We start from the raw sequence: 22,846 nt of genomic DNA on the forward strand, positions 1-22,846 counted from the left end.
CTAACTGATCTATCTTTATTCATATGTGCAGTCTTTGCTTTCTCACAGCTCTGCTCATCCTAAATAATAAACAGTAATAACTCCTAACTAAAACACCTCATTTGAGGATTTCCATGTGTGGCTGGCACAGGAGAGACATTTGAGGAGACTGTGGGTGAAAGGAAGGAGAGAAAACCCTGCCAACTGAAGCTGTTGGTGATATTCAACCACCAGCGTAAGAATTTTAGAAAGCAATAAGGCTGTCACCTTTTTCTAAGAATTACTGTGTTACTATTGAGAGAAGAGCAAAGAAAATGATGAGATTGAAGAGAATGCATCTCTACAAATTCTCTTACCTTACGATTGTCAGAGGCCCTCAAATATTCAGAGGCTGAAATAACTACTTTTAAAAAAGCAAACAAAGGGAAGGGTGGGGGGAGGCAAAGCAGGAAACAGATTTTCAACTCTAGAGAACAAACTGATGGTTACCAGAAGGGAGGTGGGTGAGGGATGGGTGAGAAGGAAAGGGGATTAAGGAGTGTACTGTGATGAGCACCAGGTGATGGATGTATGAAAGTGTTGAATCACTGTATTGCACACCTGAAACTAATATTATACTGCATGTTAACTAACTGGAATTTACATAAAAACAAAAAAATCAATCCTGTTATACAGTTTACATACAGTAGAAGTAACCCACATTAGGTGAATAGTTAGATGCATTTTAACAAAGGTACACTACAAGATATGAAACATTTTTATCACCTTTACAGTCAGCCCCCCATTATCAGCCTCAAACTCTCACTGATCTGCTTTAAAACATTATATTTTAGTCTTTCATGGTCTTAAAATTCATAAAAATTGACTTATACTGTACATTCTCATTTGAGTTTGTTTTCTTTTGCTAAGTAGTATTCCATAGTGGAGATACGCCAAAATTTGTTTATCCATGATCCTGTTCATAGACATTTGGTTGTTAGGAATAAAAATGCTATAACATTTACATACAAGTCTTTCTTTGGATATGTTTTCATTTTTCTTGGATAAATATGCAATAGTAAAGTTGCAGGATCACATTATTGTTTCACTCTATATAAAAGAGTCATAGCATTTTCCAAAGTGGTTGTACCATTTTACAACTCAACCAGCAATGTAAAAAAAAAATACAGTGTTTTTTATTTTAGCCATTCTAGTGTTTTTGTAATGATATCTCTTTGTGGTTTTAATTTGCTTTTCCCTGATGACTATTGATAATGTTCGACGTGGTCATTCATATATCTTCTTTTGTCTGTTCATGTAAGGGCCTGGTTAGCCAGAGGAACTTAGTTGCAAACCCCAGATATCGGGACAGGCCAGGCCGGATGGAGACATCCAATCAGTGGGGCGCGCATATATTTACTGTGGTGAGTTGAAATCCCATTGGCCACCTGTGTGTGGGCCGGGCTCAACCACCTATATAAAGGTTAGTCTGTGAGGCTGAGGAGTAGTAGGAGGAGTTAGAATAGCTAGAATAGCCATTGGGATAGCCCTTAGGGTAGTCTTCGGGAGAGTCGGAGGTCGTGGTCATCATGGTCGTCGGGAGCATCGTGGTCGTCCTGGTCATCGTAGTCATAGGCAGTGGTGCCGCAGCGAACAGACTCACCGCCAGCAGCCTTGCCACCCAGCGGCCTCGCCACCCCAGTCGTGGCGCTGCCGCGAGTGGCCGTGCCAGAGCAGCATCATTCTGGGGAGCGGCCCCGTCCGGGGAGCGGCCTCGTCAGCAGCGGCCTCATCCTGGGAATGGCCTCGTCTAGAGTGGCCTCTTCTTGGGAGTGGCCCCATCCAGGGAATGGCCTCGCCGGCGAGCGGCCTCGTCCGGAGTGACCTTGTCGGGGGTCGTCATTGTCGCCTCTTCGAGTGGCCTCGTCTGGGGAGTGGCCTCGTCAGTAAGCGGCCTGGTCCTGGGAATGGCCTTCTGGGGAGCGGCCTTGTTGGGGTCATCGTCGTCGTCTCTTCGTAAGAGATGGACTTTACCAGTCAGTTTGATTTTCGATGCTTGGCATGAAATAAAGCTTTGTTTGATTTTCGCTTTGTGTCAGTCTCATTCCTTTGATCACAGACCCTAACAGTTCACATCTTTTGGCCTTTATTTTATTGGATTGTTTGCCTTCTCAGCATTGGGTTATAAGAGTGTTTTATATATTCTTGATGCAAGTTCATTAGACAACAGAAACTGCAAATATCTTCTCTTTTGTGGCTTGTCCTTAGATTTGCTTAATGGTGTCTTTTACCTATGTTTGTATTTTATGTTTAACTTGGTGTAATTATCACCAAAGAAATCTTTGCCTACCTCAATGTCACAAAGTTTTCTTCTCCTATTTTCTTCTGGAAGATTTATAATTTTAGCTTTTACTTTTGAATCTATGCTCCATATGAAGCTAACTTTGGAATATAGTATAATAGTTGAAGTTCATTTTTTTTCCATACTTGTCTTCAGTTGTTCTAGAACCAATTGTTGACATGACCATCTTTGCTCCATTGAGTTACCATGGTGACTGTTGAAAATAAATCCACCATATACGTATAGGTCTATTTCTGAACCATTTATTGTGATCCATTTTTTCCTATGTCTACTCTTATGCCTACTTTGATTATTGTAGTTTTATGTTAAGTTTTGAACCCAGGGAGTGTTAGCACTCAACATAGTATTTTCTCCCCCCAAATTTTCCTAGTTATTCCAGGTCCTTTAAATTTCCATTTAAATTTAAGATCAATTTGTCAAATTTGACACAAAAATCTAATGGACTATTGACTGGAATTAAATTGAATCTATAGGACAATTTTTAGAAAATTGTCATCACAATAATATTGTACTTTCTAATAACATGGTAAACTTCACATTTATCTAAGTATCTTCAATTTCTTTCAGGATTGTTTTAGAATTTTCAGTAAAGTCTTACACATACTGTTGAATTTATCCCACATATTTATGTATTTTGATGTTATCATAATGGTTTTATTTTTACTCCATTCACTAATTACTAGTATACAAAAATCCAAATGATTTTTAAAAATTAACTTTATATGGGGATGGGGCACCTGGGTGGCTCAGTGGGCTAAGCGGCTGACTTGGGATCAGGTCATGATCTCAGGATCCTGGGATCCAACCCTGCATAAGGCTCTACACTGAGGAGGGAGTCTGCTTTTCCCTCTCCCTCTTCCACTCCCCCAACCCCTGCTTGTGCTCTCTCTCAAATAAATAAATAAAATCTTAAAAAAAAAAAAAAAAACCCTTGTACAGTGGGACATTTTTAAATGTAGTTATTTGCTCTAATAGTTGTTTCATAGAATTCAAATGATTTTCTATGTATAAGATCATGTCATATGTGAATAAAGTTTTCTTTGGGGACTGAGGTCAGGGCTGATTACAAAGGGTATGAAGTTGGGGACTGAAGTAACTTTCTGGGATGATATGGTCATGATTCCATATCCAGGTTGTGGTGCAGGTTATAGGACTCTGTGCATTTGCCAAAACTTATACAAATATACATCTAAAAAGGGTAAATTTTACTGTTATGTAAATTGTGCCTCAATAAATTGCCAAAAGACAAGATAATTTAAAACAATAATACTCAAACTGCTCTTGTTCTTTCACAGTTCCTGGTACATATAATCAATGGTTTACTGCTTTGAATTGAAGCTATTAAACCTAAAGCATAGCACAATTTCAAGATTTTATGGCATATTCACAATGACAAACTAGCATATACAAAAATTGGGGTTTTTTAAATCCCATTTTTGTTCCTATTTTTATGAAAGAAGACCATCTTAGTAAATAATCATAAGGATTATGTTATTTAATTAACAATATCTGGTGAAAACTTCTCAGTAATAGAAATGTTAACAGAAAAATTTTTAGCACTATTTTTTCAACTAATATGGCAAGATAATTGACTAGTATCTAGAAGAAAACAATATTTAATGTTTCTTTACCTGTATATCTGGATTTGAAGGAATCAATATAGCAAGCAGCATCATTTTCTTTAATGCCCATCTGCTCTGCCAAAGATTTAGCACCCATTCCATAAATGATTCCATAGCAAATCTGAAAAGGAGTCATAACACTCAGTAAGTAAATTAGAGGTCATAACTACATAAGCTGCAAATACAAAAAGTTGATCAGGATTGAAATTTGGTAAGCTTTTTATTTCATAGTGTGTCAAAGAAATGATTAGATATGCTTTGGGTAGGTTAAACTCATAGAACCTGATATCCAGTGAACATCTTTTCTCTTTTTTGCCTTTTAACAATACTTTGAGGCTGGGGGAGGAAGAAAAGAACGTGAATAAATATGACTGTGTGTGTGTTTTAAGAAACTAATCCTAGTGATTTAAAAGGGAAGATTTGGTTCTGACTCTTTGTCATGTATCCAGTAGTCTTCAGAGCAGCTTTCTACTCTTATAATAGCACATTAACTTCTGCTTAGAGAAGTGCCCAGGAGTCAGGAAAGAGAAGCATTACAAAAATTTCCTCTCCTGGCTCTTGCATAGGACAGAGCAGGAAGAGAAGGCTTCAGGGTTGGATAATAGGGAATACTTCACTGGAAATAAATATGCTTCCCACCACACCACCTCCTAATATCCCACAACTGCAGAATTCAGTTGGGCTAAACAAATTCCTGAGGAAATTTTGGGAGTAGTAGAAATAGTTAAAATAGGTCAGTAGGAAATTGTAAATTTAATAATAAGTATTGTCTGGGTTTAAATCCTAGTTCCATAATTTATAAGATTATCTTGCAGAAGCTACCTAAATTCTTGTACCTTGATTTCTTCATCCATGAGGATAGTAATACCTGCATCATGGAATTGTTTAATTACTAAATTATTACCTCTTAAGTGATCAGAAAACTAGCATAAAGCAAGTTCATATAAATGTCATTAAATATAATTTTAAAAGATAGCTTGTAAAAGATGATTATCAGAGTCCCAAGCTACTTTTAATGTGATAAAATAACTAGAAGTTTTTGTCCTTTCCCTGTCTTTTTTAATACATTGAGAAAGATTTTTTTTCCTCCTTTTATCTTTTCCTTTTAGGTGTTTCTACATTTTATTTTACTGTGACTTTTCTTTTTTTTTTTTTTTAAACTTGGGTAGTACATAGCACTGGCTGAGATCTCAGCCAGACCCAAGGAGTAGATAGTGCAGAGCATAAACATTATTAAGTCATGCAAGAACTTATGAAAAAGAGGCAGATATCATCAGTGGATGAGTGTTTGGGTGATAAAGTCAGAATGTCTAAATTCTGCCATTTTGAGCTCATCCTGACTCCACCACTTATAGCTGTATGATCTTAAGCAAATTACTAACTTCTGATGCTTCTCTTTATGCCTATTTAAAATGGGAACAATAATTATACCTATTTCATGGGTTTATTATGAAGGTTAAGTACTGGAACATTACCTCTTTTATCCAGGGTTCGATTCTTGCTGAATGCAGGAACCCAGAGATTATTAAACAGAGAGGGCAAAGCTGGTTTTCTAAGAATGGAAGAAACGTGCTGGTGCTAAACAGGCAATGGTGAGAGGAAGGGTTTCATATCTAATGAGCCAGTGAAGACTTAAAGCTCTGAGCAACTAGAAGTATAAATGCAAAACTAACACGGCAGGATCTTAAAGGTGGGAGTGATGGTCTTTTGCCGCAGCCAGCAATCCTGTTTTCTCAAAAATGGCATCAGATTTCCCACAGGCCAAGTGGTGAAAGAAGTATCAGTGTCAATAGAGGCCAGAAAATGGTATAAATGTGGCCTTTGACTTTCTCTGTGCATGACAATCATCCAGGAGTAGGAACTAAGATGGACCCACTTGAAAAGTCCAAGGAAAGTATAAAGTTTGACATCTGGATTAGCTAACCAATGACCTCAAAAAACGAAAAAGCTTATCAGTTATTAATTATAATCCACAGTTCAGTGATTTTTTTCAATAAACATTTAGAGAACACCTGTAAAAATAAAAAGATGAAAATGTTTACAGATGAGAAAGACATTTTTTAAAAATACACAAACATACACATAAATAACAACTACTACCACCAGGATATCTACCAATAATGTGGATGGCTTTCCTTATATGAGGTAGCCTCAGACAAAGTCTATCTGATTCTTTCTACTGACTCTATGAAAAAGAGTATAATGAACACCATGAGACAAGCTCAGCTGAATATGGTTTGAAAGATCAACAGATGGAGAAATCCTCATTCCTCAATTGCAAATAACCAAGGCATTTAAAAACTTTTTTAAATCATTACAGTTCTCATATACGTTAAACATGTTCACCTGCTTTGCTTGTTGCCTCAGATCATCCCCAACAGACTCTGGCTCAATCATCTTCCACTCAGCTGCAATACTCCTGAAAACATCAGCTCCAGTGTTTAATACTTGAATGAGGCGACGATCGTGGGATAAATGAGCCAAGATCCTCAGTTCAAGTTGAGAGTAATCAGCAGCTAATATTAAGCCACCTGAAATAGAAATGTTTTAGAAAAGCTGGTACAAAGATAAGTCCACAGTTTATACAGTTGAGCAGGATGACAAAAATTTAGTTCTAACTTAGAACCATAAGATTAGGGGAAGGGAGGGAAAACTGAAGGGGAGGAAATCAGAGAGGGAGACAAACCAGAAAAGACTCTGGACTCCACAAAACAAACAGGGTTACAGAAGGAGAGGGGTTGGGGGATGGGATAACCGGGTGATGGGTATTAAGGAGGGCACATGTGGTGATGAGAGCTGGGTGTTATATGCAACTAATAAATCACTGAACATTACATCAAAAACTAGTAATGTACTATATGTTGGCTAACTGAACATTAAAAAAAAAAAAGACATTATGTGCCCAAAAGTTAAAATCTTGCTCTTAATGTGATGCAATTCAGTTCTGTAACTTAATTTTTTTTTCTGTTCAGCTTTCAAGAATATGTGATATGTGACCCCTGACCTCTGCCCCTTAAACCACTATGCTAGTGCTTTCCTCAGTGTTTCCGCAGCATCTGACACATAATCTAAAGTGGTCCTTTTGTGCCTCTTCCACATAGCACAGAGCCATTAGGCATGGGATACTTAATTTTCTTTTGCATTCTATGCAAAACATTTGCCTGGGTGGCTCAGTCAGTTAAGCATCTGCCCTCAACTCAGGTCATGATCCCAGGATCCTGGGATTGAGCCCCGTGTCACCCTCCCTGACCAGCAGGGAGGTCTCTCTTCAAATAAATAAATAAAACATTAAAAAGAAAAAAAAAAAAAACCCTTTGCACAGTTCTGGTACTTCATAGCTCCTTAAATAGTTGTTGAATGAATGAAGAAACTGGTTTGCAATGTGTGTACACTTTAAGTGGGCCTGAGAGAAACATGTGCTCTGCTTTGACAATAAAAACATTCAGTGGACTGTGGACTCTGAGAAACAAACTGAGGGTTTTGAAGGGGGGGGAGGGGTTGGGTGAGCCTGGTGGTGGGTGTTAACGAGGGCACGTTTGCATATGGAGCACTGGGTGTGATGCATAAACAATGAATCTTGGAACACTGAAAAAATAAAATAAAGTTTAAATTTAAAAAATTAAAATTAAAAATTAAGAAAAGAAAAAAAATTCAGTGGAAACAGTCAAGGGGTTGATATGTGGAGGATTACTTACAGAATTCAGAGTTTACCTATGTAATGGAAATGACTGGATTAGATACACATGGCAAAAATAAAATAAAAAGATTGTGGCTAAGAAAAAAGGAGGGAAAATGTGACAGATATGACCACACACTCATTGCTAGATTATAAAAAAGGCATGCTACAAATCAAGAACAAGAGAAAATATAAAGAAGCATTCACAGAAACAATCAAAAGAACCTTAAACATACTAAAGAATGCTCAACTTCATTCACAATAAAAGAAATGTGAACTAAAACTATAGCAAGAAACAATTTTTCTCTACTTAAACTGCAAAAATCCAGAAATTAGGTGGCACATTCTGTGGCAAGGTAGAGAAAAAACCACTGTTATTGGGAAATAAATGGTTACTGCCCCCTATTACAATGCAATTCAACAATATCTACCAAAATTGATCAGGTTTACTCTGTGACTCAGCAAACCCACAGTTTGTTACACAGATGACCTGCACAGAGATTAAACTGGTTTACGTTCAAATTTATTTACTGATAATCAAAACTCTCCACTACAAAAACATTAAATGAAAAAAGGCACATAACAGTGTATCTGGAATCTTTATTTTTGTGTAAGAATAGGAGGAGAAAATATTACATATTCATATTTGCATACACTGCATAGAAAGTACTACAAGAATATATAAGAAACTCATATAGGAGGTCATCTAGAAGAGCTATAGGCAATAGGATAGCTAGGACATGAAAGGAAGCAAACTTCTTAATACATACCTTTTATATATTTTGATTTTGAAACTATGTGAATGAATAAACAATTTAAAAATATAATATTTAAAACAAATGACCACAATTTTTATGGCCTTCCTGCCATAAAATAAGAAAAAACTGACAAATCTGTTCTCAGATGTTAGAATAGACAGTGCAGGACTACAATCTCTAAGAAGCAGGGAGGAGAGAGGGGACAAGGTGAGCCACGCAATAGTCTCAGATTTCTGAAAGGAGGAATTTACCAGAACACATTGCAGTGAAGGAGAGATGAAACAAAGCACTATGATCTGAGCTGAGGAAGCAGAGGCTAGAGTTTGTGCCTACCACGGAGGCTAGAATTTATGGTAATTTGACCGAATACTGAAGGAGCGAAAAGTTCAGGAAACCAGACCAAAAAACCATACTAAAGAAATAACTGCTACCAAAGAAACAGCCACCATCACATAGTTGTCAGCTGAACAACTACTTGAACAACAATCTCTTGAACGTTGAGAGATGTTCAAGCTGTGACCAGACCAAGTAGACAGACCTTGTTAACATGTTGAGCACCAAGTAGAGACCTCAACAAGGCCACAGCTTACAATCGGGGCTAATCTGGCCCTAGAAAAAAAGCCACTTTAAACATTTGCTAACAAACCTTTAAAAGTCACAAAATGATCAAGCTGAATGTGAAAGTAATTGTCTGCCAGAGGAAAATGTTGTTAATGACATTTATTATGACAGTTATTATTAAAGACTACAAAATCCAAAATCAATAATGTAGCAACCATAATGTCCAGCACACAATTAAAAAAAAATACTAGACATAAGAAGATCCAGAAAAATGTGACTCTGAGCAGGAGAATATTTAATCAATAGAAAAATGACCCCCAAATTAAGAGATAGTGGAATTTTAAGTAGCTACCATAGATAATGTTCAGGAATTTAAAGAAACATGCATATAATGATGTAATAAATAGTGAATTTCTATAAAGTAATAAAAACCAGACAAAAAATCAAATGAAAATTCTAAAGCTAAAAATGCAATATCTGAAATGTAAAATTAACTAGAAGGATATGACAGCAATTAGACACTGTAGAAGACAAATCCATGAACGTATTTAAGAGTCAATAGAAAGTATACATTGTAGCACAGGATTTTAAAAAAAAAGGAGGGAGAATAAAAAAGAAAAAAGTTTTAGTGACCTGTGGGGCAATACCAAGTGGTATTACATATGTATATTTGGAGCAACAAGAAGAAAGGAAAGAGGAGAGAGAAATGAACAAAAAATATTACAAGTGGGACATCTGGGTGGCTCAGTTGTTTAAGTGTCTGACTCTTGGTTTTACCTAAGGTCATGATCTCATAGGTCATGGATCAAGTCCTGCATGGGGCTTTGTGCTCAGCTGGGGAGTCTGCTTGATGATTCTCTCCCTCTGCCCCACCCCCATGCTTGAACATGCCTCTCTCTTATTCTCTTTCAAATAAATAAATCTCTTAAAAAATTACAAGGTGGGGAGCACCTGGGTGGCTCAGTGGGTTAAGCCTCTGCCTTTGGCTCGGGTCATGATCTCAGGATCTTGGGATCAAGCCCCACATCGGGCTCTCTGCTTGGCAGGGAGCCTGCTTCTCCCTCTTTCTCTGCCTACCCCTCTGTCTACTTGTGATTGCTCTCTCTGTCAAATGAATAAATAAAATCTTAAAAAAAAATTATAAGAGGGATACCTAGGTGGTTCAGTTGGTTAAGCACGCCTTTGGCTCAGGTCATGATCCCAGGATCCTGGGATTGAGCCCTGCATTGGGCTCCCTGTTTGGCATGAAGCCTGCTTCTCTCTCTCCCTCTGCTTCTCTCTCTCTCAAATAAATCAACAAAATCTTAAAGAAAAAAAAAAAGAATATAAAAAATTTTAAAATTACAAGAAATAATGGTTGAAAATGTTTCAAATTTACTGAAAAATATAAGCACATATATTTAAGAAAAAGACTATACCAACTTAGGATATCCAGCAAACTCCAAAGTCTTAGAAGCGAAGCATGAAAAGCTACCCAAAGATTCTCAATAAAAAAATTTAAAAAGCATCCAGGAAAAGTTACTTATATTATCTTGGAGGAGCAAGAAAAATGATGGTGTACTTCTCAATAGAAATAATACAAACCAGAAGTTAGTGGAAATATATATTTAAAGTGCAGAAGGAGAAGGACTGTAAATCTACATCACATAAAATTATCTTTCAAAAGTGAGGATAAAATAAAGAAATATAGGGACATGGGAATGCTGGGATAAATCACTGTCAGTAGAACTGCATTATAAAAAACCTTAAAGGAAGTACTCTGGAGGAAGTACTTCAAGATTCCTTGAATTACTCCAAGAAATGAAAAGTGCCAGAAATGGTAAAAAGTGGACAGGTAGAAAAGACATTTTTTAATTTCTTGATTTCTTTGAAAGATAATAGACTTTTAAAAGCAAAAATAATAACTATGGCAGAGTTTATAAGTCATAGAAATTAAATCTATTAAAAAGAGGGGAAATGGAAAAAACTTTACAGATGAAGTGGTGTAAGATTATTTGAAGACAGTATGTGATGGAATACATATATACATATTGTATATTCTGAAATATTTAAGATAGCTAATAAGACAATAGAGGCAATAAAAAGAACAATAAAAGTAGTCACTTAAGGGCGCCTGGGTGGCTCAGTGGGTTAAGCCGCTGCCTTTGGCTCAGGTCATGATCTCAGGGTCCTGGGATTGAGTCCCACATCGGGTTCTCTGCTCAGCAGGGAGCCTGCTTCCCTCTCTCTCTCTCTCTCTGCTTGCTTCTCTGCCTACTTGTGATCTCTGCCTGTCAAATAAATAAATAATTAAAATCTTTAAAAAAAAAAAAAGTAGTCACTTAAAGCTTTAAAAAATAAAGAACAGATAGAATAAATAAAATACAAATAACAAGACAGTAGAATTAAACCAACTGTATGCCAATGATTACTTTAGATGTCAATGGACTAAATACTACATCTAAATGACAGAAATTTTTGGATTTAATCCATATACATTAAATTTCAATGAACTTAAAAAATTTTAAAAAGCCGTATAAAATATTGTCATGTTAAATACAATTTTATTGTTTAGGTAAGAATAAATTGATGAATGAACAGATAAACAAAATAAAATATATACATATAATCAAATATTATTCAGCCTTAAATAGAACGGAAATTCTTTTTTTTAAAACATTTTATTTATTTTTTTGATAGAAGGAGAGAGAGATCGCAAGTGGGCAGAGAAGCAGGCAGAGAGAGAGGGGGAAGCAGGCTCTGCACTGAGCAGAGAGCCCGATGACAGGCCTCAGTCCCACAACCCCGAGATCATGACCTGAGCCGAAGGTAGAGGCTTAACCCACTGAGCCACCCAGGCACCCAAAAAGAACAGAAATTCTGACAAATACTACAACACGAATGAATCTTGAAGACATGATGCTAAGAGAAATAAACCAGACACAAAAAAAGACAAATACTGTATAATCCACTTATAGGAGATACCTCAAGTAGTCAAATTCACAGAGACAGTAGAATGGCAGCTGCCAGGGACTGGGGGCTGACAGTATGGGGGGAGAGTTACTGTTCAATAGATAGAGAGTTTCAGTTGTGGAAGATGAAAAAGTTCTGGGGATGGATGGTGATGATGGATGCACAAACCACCATGATGGGTACTTAATGCCAAGAACGGAACACTTAAAAATGGTTATAATGATATAGTGTTGATAGCTCACACTTAAAAAGCAAAACGGAAAATTACCAACCAGGTGACACTGTCATGGACCTAAATTCCTCTTTAGAATATTTTATGACAGAAATAAAACCAATTCAGATGGTTAACTGCACTCACCCAGACCTGCCAACTGGCAGAAGATAAAGGACCGAATTTGTATACAAATAGTAGGGATGATTTGGAAGTTAGATCTTGACTTCCAAATGTCTCATGACTAGAGTTTATTGAGTTCAACCTTTCATGAAAGGCCTGTGACTAGAGTACTAAAGAGGTCAGGCAAGAGAAGGACAGCCTTGGGGGTTACCCTGCAATAGGAAACAGTGGTGTGCAGAGGAGAGAAGCAAAATAGCAAAGCACATCAGAGAAACAAGAAAATTGTGCCCTTAGAGATAAAGGGAGGACAGAAATTGAGGTAAGTGAGGGTTAATTAACAGTATAAAATGCTGTACAGAAGAGTCTGTACAAGGGTCTGTCAAAGAGTACAAGGATTAATGAAATCTGCTGGACTTTGCAAAAAAGTTTACAATCACCTTGGAAAACATTCAGTAGACTGTTGTTGACAAGCATACACCACAGGAGTTTTCCACACAGCAGATCATGAAGACAATGACTCACTGACAACTTGGCTACACAAAGGGAAAAACAGGCTATACCAAAGAGAGGAAAGATGGAGGGACCAATGCATATTTCTGAGTCTTATTCATAATGCAGGCTTTATCAGTGCTTTGAAAACCATTTCCATAGCAATGAGAAGCTCAAAAAACTATCTACTACCTTACCTGGAAAAGGCACAAAAGCATGCCGCATGCTTACTGAAAATGGCATTCCTCTGTCTGGGGCTCTCTCCTCCATCTGTGCCTGGTATCCAGAGTTCAGGCCACGGCTCTTTTTATCTCTTCCTCTGTCAGGCAAACAATATCAGCAGCTAGACATGAAGCAGTCTCAAATATATGAGAAAGGTCTCATTTTTCAGTGAAGTCAACAGTTTCATCTAGGAAACTTAAAAACTTTATCATTTGAAACTCACTTTAAAGATTTATTTATTTATTTGGCAGACAGAGATCACAAGGAGGCAGAGAGAGAGGGAGAAGCAGGCTCCCCACTGAGCAGAAAGCCTGATACGGGGCTCGATCCTAGGACCCCAGGATCATGACCTGAGCCAAAGGCAGAGGCTTTAACCCACTGAGCCACCCAGGCGCCCCTGAAGCTCACTTTAAAGCTTAACATAGATACTAGATTTTCTTTTTTAGCAAACATTCATTTAAACATGAAATAATGTATTTCTGTAACAGCTTTTGCCACAAACTGCTTCTGAAAAAATTATTGACATTTAGCTCAAATCAACAAATCTTTTTGGCCATATCTAACAAATTATCTATGCTTTTCCTTCCCATCAGGTGAATTTAGGGAGGGTAGAAGGGGGGAGAGGTTCTTGACATAGTTAAACTCTTCTCTGTAGCATTTGAGTTAGAAAAGCACATTGTGCTGATTATTTAATTAGTGGTCCAGGTTTTCAGTCTTTCACCATCAACTAGCTTCTCTATAGGCAGACTCGGGATTTTAAATGGATAGTACCTAGAAATGTGTATGCCCCAAACAGAAAATTAAACTAACTTCATTATTTTATCCACTAGCCTTGTTTTGAGCCTTTCATACTCACAAAAGTATATTAACACAAATACAGAGAAACTGCATCTACCTGTTCATGGGAAGTAGGGCTTGGGAAGGTGGGCTCTCTCCTACTAGTGTTGGCATTTTGATCTCAAAATCTCTTGGCACATTCTGAATATTTGGTTCTGTAAAGGTTATTCGTCCTAAAATCAACAGAGTGAAGACAGAAAATTGAGAGGTTTGAGGGGATCTGACATTTATTTTCACAGTAATTGCATTTCTGAATTACGCATTTTCACCCTGCTAAACTAAAATAAATTTAAAATTAAATATTTTCCATTATGTTTATGCATCTAACAATGATAAAATAAGTACAAGACCAATCCCAATGTAAGTGAATATATGCATCAACTACAATAAAATGTTTTACATTAACCTAGCTCTCTAGAAAATAAGCCCATGATAAGAAGTAATTTGATAGGTTGAACTAGTTCTGTGCTAAAATGAATACCAGCTGTCAGCACTATATGAATGTTAGCAGGGGTATTAATGAGTAAAGACTAATCAAATGGATCCTAGGAAAAATGACTGTCAGAACCTTCAAAACTCAGGAATGCACAAGACACAGACAGAGGATATGAAGCAAAAGAGCAACTGGCTGCTGGAAAGGGATAATCCGGTGCCCAAGAAGCCAGCGAATCTGTAGAAGATGGAGTAGTGAGAAGTAATGACTAGAACATCACTTGCCAGACATCACCTGGCCACCTTCCTTCATGACCATCCTCACTCAGCAAGAGAACCAGTGGTAGCACTGACAAAGCTAGAGACTAGAATCAAGAGATTAATGAACTTTCTAGGAAAGAAAAAGCTGTATGTTTTAATGCTTATAGCCTTTATTTCTCCCCAAATATTTTATAGTTTTTGTTTATTTATTGGTTGAATTTTTCTGAAACACATAAGCAGTATTCAAAGAGTCTGGGTAATTGATTCTGTTATTGTAGTTTCACAAAACATATATAGCAAAATCTTCTGTTTTATGATGTGCTCTTCATTTTAATGGCTCTCTACCAGCTAGTATATATAATTTCAGCTTCTTTTGATGAGTCAGACATTTTAGGTACCTCAGATATTCTTTTTCTGAACAAACCCCTGATATATGTCCTTGTTATTTAGCTTTTAAGAAAAATTAGTGCTCAGTGAATGGTAGGTATTAATATACTTATTGCCATTAAATGCCCTCTTCAATGTTATAAAACTAGCCAACAGCAGAAGGCATTCAAGTCTCTTGCTGACTCAGCACACTGTCTTGTTTTCTATAATAATATTTAATATTCAGGTCCATTTTTTGAATTAATGAGACTAACACTAGCAGACAAATAAGATGACAAAAATAAATTATAAAATATGAATGTAGCATCATGGAGATGAATTCTAATAATGAAATGGCTATGCTTTGCTTAGGTAAGCTTGTATTTCCAAAATATTCTTTAAATGTAGGCATAATATGGTGAAAAACAATCAGAAAAAAAGGAATTGATTACTTTCTTTCTACTTTATTAGCAACAGATAAATGCAACACCTTTAGAAACTCTGGGCTTTACAGACCGGTACCCCTGGGGCTAATAATACATTATACGTTAATAAAAAATTGAAAAATGATTTAAAAAAAAAGGAACTCTGGGCTGGTTTTGGTTTTTCACCAAGGATTTATTTTACATAAGTTTACATCCTTAGCATATATTTCAAAATGAAATTTAAACACCAACAGGGCAAGAAATGGCTATGGTGATCTAAGAGTTTAGCTAAATACGGAAGAAGGGAAAGAATTTGTTTAGAACAGGGAATAAACAGCACAGAAAGAAGCAACCCCTCCTGGTGCTTCCTTCCATAATAATAGCAACAGCTGGTAAGGAGCCCGCACAAAGTGCTCTGCTGTATTCTAAACACTTGAAATGTATTAGCCTATTTAATCCTCAGCATGCCCTGAAGTGAGACTATATTATTGTGTTTTACACAGGAGGACACTCAGGCACAAAGCTACCTTGAATAAAGATGCAAACCTTGTAAAAATCAGATATCAAAGCCCACATTCTATACCACCAAACTGTCTCTCCGATGAGAATTAATGCTGTCCTTTCTTCTAATGCACATTGCATTTGGCAGATACTTAGCTTTGCACTGCCTAGCACAAGAATGCTTTCTTCCTTACTAGGTTAGGTTACTCATACCCGTCCCAAAAGTGCTATGAGATACCCAAAAGATTCTACAGCTGTTTTCTGGTTAAGTAAAATAAGACACTCATCTATTACACAGATGCCCTCCAGCATTACCTAGATTCATCAGAGAGACTCTTGGGAGGTTCAGGAGAGGGCTTGGACTGAAATTAGATGACTGACTCAAATAAATATTAATCTGAAGCACAGTCTCAGACATTCTAGTTACTCTATACAGTACTTGAAAGCTGGAACTCTATCTTACTAAATCTCATCTCTAAATAGTATCCATCTATATTCTGGATGTAGGACGTGTTTCATAAATGTTTATGGAACTTCACAGAGTCCAATGATCAACACTTGAATTCTTTGCTCACCAAAGCAAATATTATATAAGAAAAGTTTTCTTTCAAAATTGAATATTATCCATATTTAAGATTTCTCATTACCTGTAGCAGTGTGTGACTGTGATACAGGATAGATTCTTTCCATTCCAAGAAAAGGATTTAGACGCTTTTCCCGCTGCAGAGGAAAGACCACTTTGGTAATCGCATTTGTGATTCTTCTCCACTCTAATATCAAGCCTGGTAAAGGATGTAATTCCTTTAATTTATTTAAAACATCCTGCCAAAGAAATATAATGAAGTAAGATCAGATTCTTGTCCAAATTCCATAGCAAACTAGACTCTCTCTTAGGTAAATAATATAATCTTAAAACTAAATTTGTTAACTCCTATATCTACAACTCAAAATTACTGTTTGGGTTTTTGCATCACCATAATGATAAAACTATAGTAACTATAGATGGTAAAATGCAAACTTGTTAATGCCAAATAATATCAACTTAGATCTACCTTAAAAAAAAAATCAATGTCAACTTAGCAAGGTACTGTAATTGTCCAGTCTCACACCACCCAAGAATCTGTATCGTCTTTCCTTTGTCTATATTTTCTTCCTCTATTCTCATGTGATTGGAAGTTTCTCATTTTTTTCCCTTTTGCCCTAATACTGTGATTATTTCCATATCAAGGAAGTCAGAAGACATTCCTCTCTAAAACTAAACTTTCTATGCTACAGAGTTTGGGTAAACTGAAGAAACAGGAACTTGTGAGGTTAGAGGGGTAGATAAAACAAAAAGTTCTGTTACAGAATGAAACTGTGGAAACTTCCCTAGGTCAGGTAAGTCATAGTTAATGACAGTAGGGTCAAAATGGCAACTTGGACTGCTCTTTCCTTGACTGTTATGGTGATACTTTCCACCCTAGTTATTTCTGAAAATTCATTCAGTAAAAATGTAACAATAAGCACTTTCTCTCTTCTCTCCTAAGCATACAGTTTCCATGGGTTGTAATTTACACTTTCACTTTGAAATTAGTAGATTAGATTCTTAAACTCATGTTAACTTTTGCCCTATAATTTTGCCCTATAACTGAAAAATATATATAAATTTTGCCCTATAATTGAAAAAACATATTTATTTGTAATGGCTTTTTTTTCTTTTTAAATTCTTTCACATCTTTGTTCATGTTCTTATACTATTCAAATTATATTATACTTGAAGTCCAAGAATAGCAGATGTCAATAACTAAATAGTGACTAAGGGTCTGAGTTCATACACCATTATAACACTTTAATGACAGGAAGGACACAACTGCTAAATCAGATTTGGGTCCAGATTTTCCATGATGGAATGTCTCTGCAGCTTTTGCAGAAAGCCAAAACACACACTAATTTGTTTTTATCTGGATACATTCAAATGATGAGCTATCATTTGAATGGGTCTTGACTTCATCTTCATTCTAAAGTCTGGGTCTTGATTTCATCTTCATTCTAAAAGTAAGTCAAAATGCTAAATGCTAAAAGTAAATAAAATTCTGCCCTGCAACTGTCCCAAAGAGCACCTTACTAGTGCTGAACTGTTTTCCCAGCTTTAGCTTGCGTCCATTGTCATTCCCCCTTCTGGTAGAACCCAGAGTTTTCTTGCTGCTTTGATTTTTTATTTCTCCATTTGGTGGCAACTTCAATTCCAAAAATAAAACCTGCAAGAAATTAATGCTTCTTTAGTCAAGAATCAAATCACAAGCATTGTCATTCACAAAACATTTTAAAAAGTCATTTGAGAAGATCCATACAATTCAACATGGGTTGAGAGAACTTTTTATAAATTACCACATTTAATAAATAATGACAATGAAAATTTGTATGTCAAGTAGGCAATCTATAACCTAATTTAGGCACAATAAGATTAATATTGATTAGAGGCTTTTAAACAGTAAAGAACACAGAAATGTATACACTGTATCCCCCTATATGGAGGGAACGAAGACCAGGCCTCTGGGGCGGATGCCTGAAGACCCAACCAAGGGTTAGGGTTAGGGCCTAAGGGTATGGCAGACCTGCTCTTTGGGTTCTGGGGTGAGCTACTGGGGTGGGGGGAGGGATGCTGAGTTGAGGGCAGGGCTCAGGCTGAGTTTTATTTATCACTGAACAAGTGATAAATAAACTATTGACCTTGAGACTTTAGGTTTCTCTGAAGACTGTGAACTCTCCTAAATACTCTTTGATGTGGTAACTAATCAACATGGTTGCTTAGTCATTTAAGCCTCAGTGAGGGCCAACATGGGAGACTTTGTTGCTATTATATGATCACAAAAATCAGAGAACATGGAGGTAGAAAGGGATCGAAAATGCCATCTGCTTCCACCACAGTAAGACTAGACCCTATGAAACCCTGGACACAAAAAGTCAGGGGAAAGTGGCCAACCCAATGTAGAGATCAATAATGACAGCTAGGGGAGCTAATAAGTACCTACTGAAGAAACTAAGCCTACACAGGACATCCAGGATCCAGGTACTGGAGCAGAAGGAATATTCCATGTACACCTAATATCACTAGCTCAATTTACAGGGTTTAAAACTCAGGCAATTCAGAATACTATCTACTACTTCCATTCATTCATTCATATGCCTTGAGTGGGCTTTAGTGAACCTTGGATTATTTTCCCACTTAGTAATCCTAAAAATTAAGAACATTTGCATTATATAAGAATCTTTATTGGCCACAAGTTGGACAAGGGATAGAAGGAAAGATAGGCCTATGTTATCTGTATCTGTATTTGTTATTCTCTAGAATAACAGTGATGATATAAACAAAGATCTGGTTCTAATTTTAAGTAGTAGGAATAACTGGAGTCTTAGGTATGAATGATACTGAGGCTTGCTATTGATGTTAGTAACTACTTTTCCTCAAAATTGTGTTATATGGGGCTGCATGTGTAGGGATCAGGGTTGTGTGGTAATGCAAATTTTGAACTGCATGGGGCATACTTATACATTAAAATATTGTTCATTGTTTATCTGAAATTCAAATTTAGCTGAATGTGCTGTACTTTATCAGGCAACTCTAGTACAGATATCAAAGAGTATATAAATGTCAGGAAAGGAAAGAGAATCAAATAATTCAATAGGAAATAGAAACATTATTTTTAAAGTTACAATAAATCAACAATCCAGGAAGAGAGACCTACCATAATTAGGACAACTTAAAGGTCTCACCTTAATATTTATAAGCTGTTTATCTTAGATTTCTGTTTTTGGTGAAACCTTCAGAATTAATTGTGAAAACTTCATATAAATTACCTCTCCAGGTCTCAATGAATACATCTGTGAAATGAGGGGGTTGAACTGGATGAGGGTAAGAGGCACTAATGTTCACTGAGCACCTACTATGTGTCAGCCATCATGCTTGGAGCTTTAACATGTGTCATCTCATGTCATATGTACAATAATTCTGTGACATTTCTGAAAAGTTTACACCAGTTGGAGAAACTTGCTTCAAGTTACATGGCCATAATGAATGTAGAAAAATTAAGAATTAGAACCCATAGTCCTCTAACTCAAATGTCATTTTTCTTTTTCTCTAATTCATGCTTCCATCTAGACCAGAGATCAGCAAAGTTTTCCCCAAAAGGGCCAGATAACAGATATTTTCAGCTTTGCAGGTTTTACTGTCTGTCACAACTTCTCAGCTTTGCCACTACAGACCAAAAAGAGCCATAGACAGTAAGTAAATGAACAAGTGTGGTTATGCTCCAATGAATGTTATTTACAAAAACAGGTGGCAGAACAAATCTGGCCCACACGCTATAGTCTGCCAATCCCCACTCTAGGCCAGGGCCATCCAAAATAACTTTCTGCAATAATGAAATTGTTCTATATTTGCACTCTCCATTATGGTAGCCACTTATCACATGTGGTTATTGAACATTTAAAATGTGGCTAACATAACTAAGGAACTGAACTGATATATTTAAATTAATTTTAATTAAGTTAAATTTATTTACTTTTAAAGATTTTATTTGTTTATTTTATTAGAGAGAGACAGAGCACAAGCATGGGGAGCAGCAGAGTCAGGGGGAGAAACAGACACCCTGCCAAACAAGGAGCCTGATGTGGGGCTCATCCCAGGACCCTGGTATCATGACCTGAATCAAAGACAGAGGCTTAACTGACTGCATCACCAGGTGTACCAATTAATTTAAATTTAAATAGCTATAAGTGGCTAGTGGTTCCTGTACTGGACAGCTCAACTCTAGATGATTTGAACTATCCTGCCCAGTTCAAAGATTCCCCTTAAAATTACCAAGGATTAACTAATCAATATGTGAAACTGTTAGATTACCTTAAATATAACTTCCATTTAAAATGAAGGCCTAAGAACAAGCCATTAACATCAAAGGCCTTTCATTCTGGCCCAGAGTTTGGTCTAGGCCTATGGCCTTAGTATCTGAATCACAAGGGGACGGATTCCTGCCTTTGTCTTGAGCCTACTTGTGCTGAAATCCAGAGATGCTCTGTTTTTCATAAGGTCCCTATGTAATTTTATGTGCATTCAATTAGGTATTGGTTGGGGAGCTCCAAGCTAAAGAACTCAAAAGAAAAAATTAAACAAAACAAACAAAAAAACAGCACTACTGAATTCCATACAAATGTACCCTGTTATTTGGGAAAACAAAATTCCTCATTTTTTAAAAACATGTAACATTGTGGCTTTATAAAAAGGGCATTTTTTATGAGTCTATATAACATTTACTGAACATTTACTATGAGATGGGCATTATTCTAAGTGTTTTATATTCATCATTTATTCCTCACAACAATTCTATGAAGTATTCCTATCATAACCCAGTTTACTGATGTAGAAATTGAGATACAAAGAGTTGATGTATTGTTCCATGTTACAGGGTTAATAAGTGGAGGAGATGGGATTCAAACCCAGGAAGTCTGGCTTGAAAGTCTATGGTCTTCACAACATGCTACATTACTGAATTTCATCTACAATACACCTGAACTTCAAGGCTATCAAGTATAAGCACCCACCCTATATTTGTAACCCTTCCACAACAACCCAACCATCCTTTGTGGACTGTGGTGGGGAAAGGAAAGAATAGAACTCCAACCTCTGAAAATAAAAATAAGAATAAAGTGTGTCCAAATTTATGTTAAGTTTATAAAAATCTTATTTAGATTTTAAAAAGCAAACAATTCCCAAATTCCTTTTTCAGTAACAACTGAGCAAAATGTCTAATTTTATTGTCCAAAAAGGGATTTTAGGGTATGGAAGGGGTGAGAGTTCATGAAATTACTAACTTCATGGAGAAACAACTACACTGTTATGTAACAATCATTATGGATCATTTGTTCAACAAGTATTTACTGAGTACTTCCTCTGTTCTAGGCAAATCTCACGAAGCATACATTCTAGGAGACTTCTTTACTAACTTCTTATCTCGTAAACACAGATATAACTTATAAATTAGAAGCTAGAATATTCTATCTCCAAAGCACTCTGATAAATAAAATTTTTTTTCAACTGTGCTCTTTGGTGTCTTCGGTGTTTACACAAACACATTTAGGAAACACACACACACACATAATTTTTAATTCTAAAACTCCCCATTCCCGTGATACAACCTTAGCTATGTCATCTGAACTGGTGAAGGAAAAACTGTGTCCAGCTAGTTGATAGGCCTGAGTCTCGATTGCATCCAGCTTGGCTTGCATTACGTGTTTCTGACTTTCACATTCTGCGGTACTGAAGCCAATTCCATTTAGTTCTAGCAAAGCCAAGCAGTACTGAGAGGGCATTTCCACTTTACAAAAAATATCTGGAAGAGAAAAAGAAAACTAAAACATTAATTCACCAGTAAAGTGACTAGATCAACATCATCACCTAAACACAGATGGAATTTTTCTAGGCAAATTCAGAGATGCTACTCAAGTTATTCTTCATGATCCAGTCTCATGAGCAGCACTCTCAGGCCAACAAGGAAAGGCATAAAAGTATTTCCTACTTTTCTACTTCAGCACTAGACTACTACCCTTGTCTATATGGAGAGCAGAAAAACACAATCTTGTAACTAGTCTGGACTATGAGAGACTGCATTTCTCCCAAGATAATGTTTCTGCTTCTATTCTTTTTTTTTTTTTTTTTAAAGATTTTATTTATTTATTTGTCAGAGAGGGAGCAAGCGAGAGCGAGCACAGGCAGACAGAGTGGAAGGCAGAGTCAGAGGGAGAAGCAGGCTCCCTGCGGAGCAAGGAGCCCGATGCGGTACTCGATCCCAGGACGCTGGGATCATGACCTGAGCCGAAGGCAGCTGCTTAACCAACTGAGCCACCCAGGCGTCCCTGCTTCTATTCTTCATAAGAGCATGAGAACCAAACTTATTTGCTAAACTGACTACAATGAGTTAACATCCTGAAATTATTTCCAATATTCCTGGTTCCATGGTATGCATGCTTATACAAAGAACTAAAAATGGAGGTTTTTTATTTCCCAATGCTCTTACCAAAGAATAAAGATTCCTGAACTAAGAATCAGAGTATTTGT

The 22,846-nt window shown here is 36.6% G+C and overlaps 1 protein-coding gene across 3 annotated transcripts in view; it reads right to left on the bottom strand.

Annotated features, from left to right (window-relative positions):
* Nucleotides 1-22,846, bottom strand: part of POLQ (DNA polymerase theta) — a 131,028-nt gene that overhangs the window by 11,343 nt on the left and 96,839 nt on the right. Inside the window, exons 20-26 of one of the 3 annotated variants that reach the window (XM_032334783.1) lie at nucleotides 21,928-22,121; nucleotides 17,856-17,993; nucleotides 16,404-16,578; nucleotides 13,830-13,944; nucleotides 12,910-13,031; nucleotides 6,289-6,473; nucleotides 3,952-4,063 (exon numbers count right to left, since the gene is read on the bottom strand). In XM_032334783.1, the coding sequence (XP_032190674.1) occupies nucleotides 3,952-4,063; nucleotides 6,289-6,473; nucleotides 12,910-13,031; nucleotides 13,830-13,944; nucleotides 16,404-16,578; nucleotides 17,856-17,993; nucleotides 21,928-22,121 (1,041 nt within the window). Of the gene's footprint in view, nucleotides 1-3,951; nucleotides 4,064-5,418; nucleotides 5,955-6,288; nucleotides 6,474-12,909; nucleotides 13,032-13,829; nucleotides 13,945-16,403; nucleotides 16,579-17,855; nucleotides 17,994-21,927; nucleotides 22,122-22,846 lie in introns of those variants that run through there. The other 2 variants (XM_032334791.1, XM_032334799.1) reach the window with 2 other exon arrangements.

This window comes from Mustela erminea, chromosome 1 (genome assembly GCF_009829155.1).
Source record: "Mustela erminea isolate mMusErm1 chromosome 1, mMusErm1.Pri, whole genome shotgun sequence".
NCBI classification, from domain to species: Eukaryota; Metazoa; Chordata; class Mammalia; order Carnivora; family Mustelidae; genus Mustela; species Mustela erminea.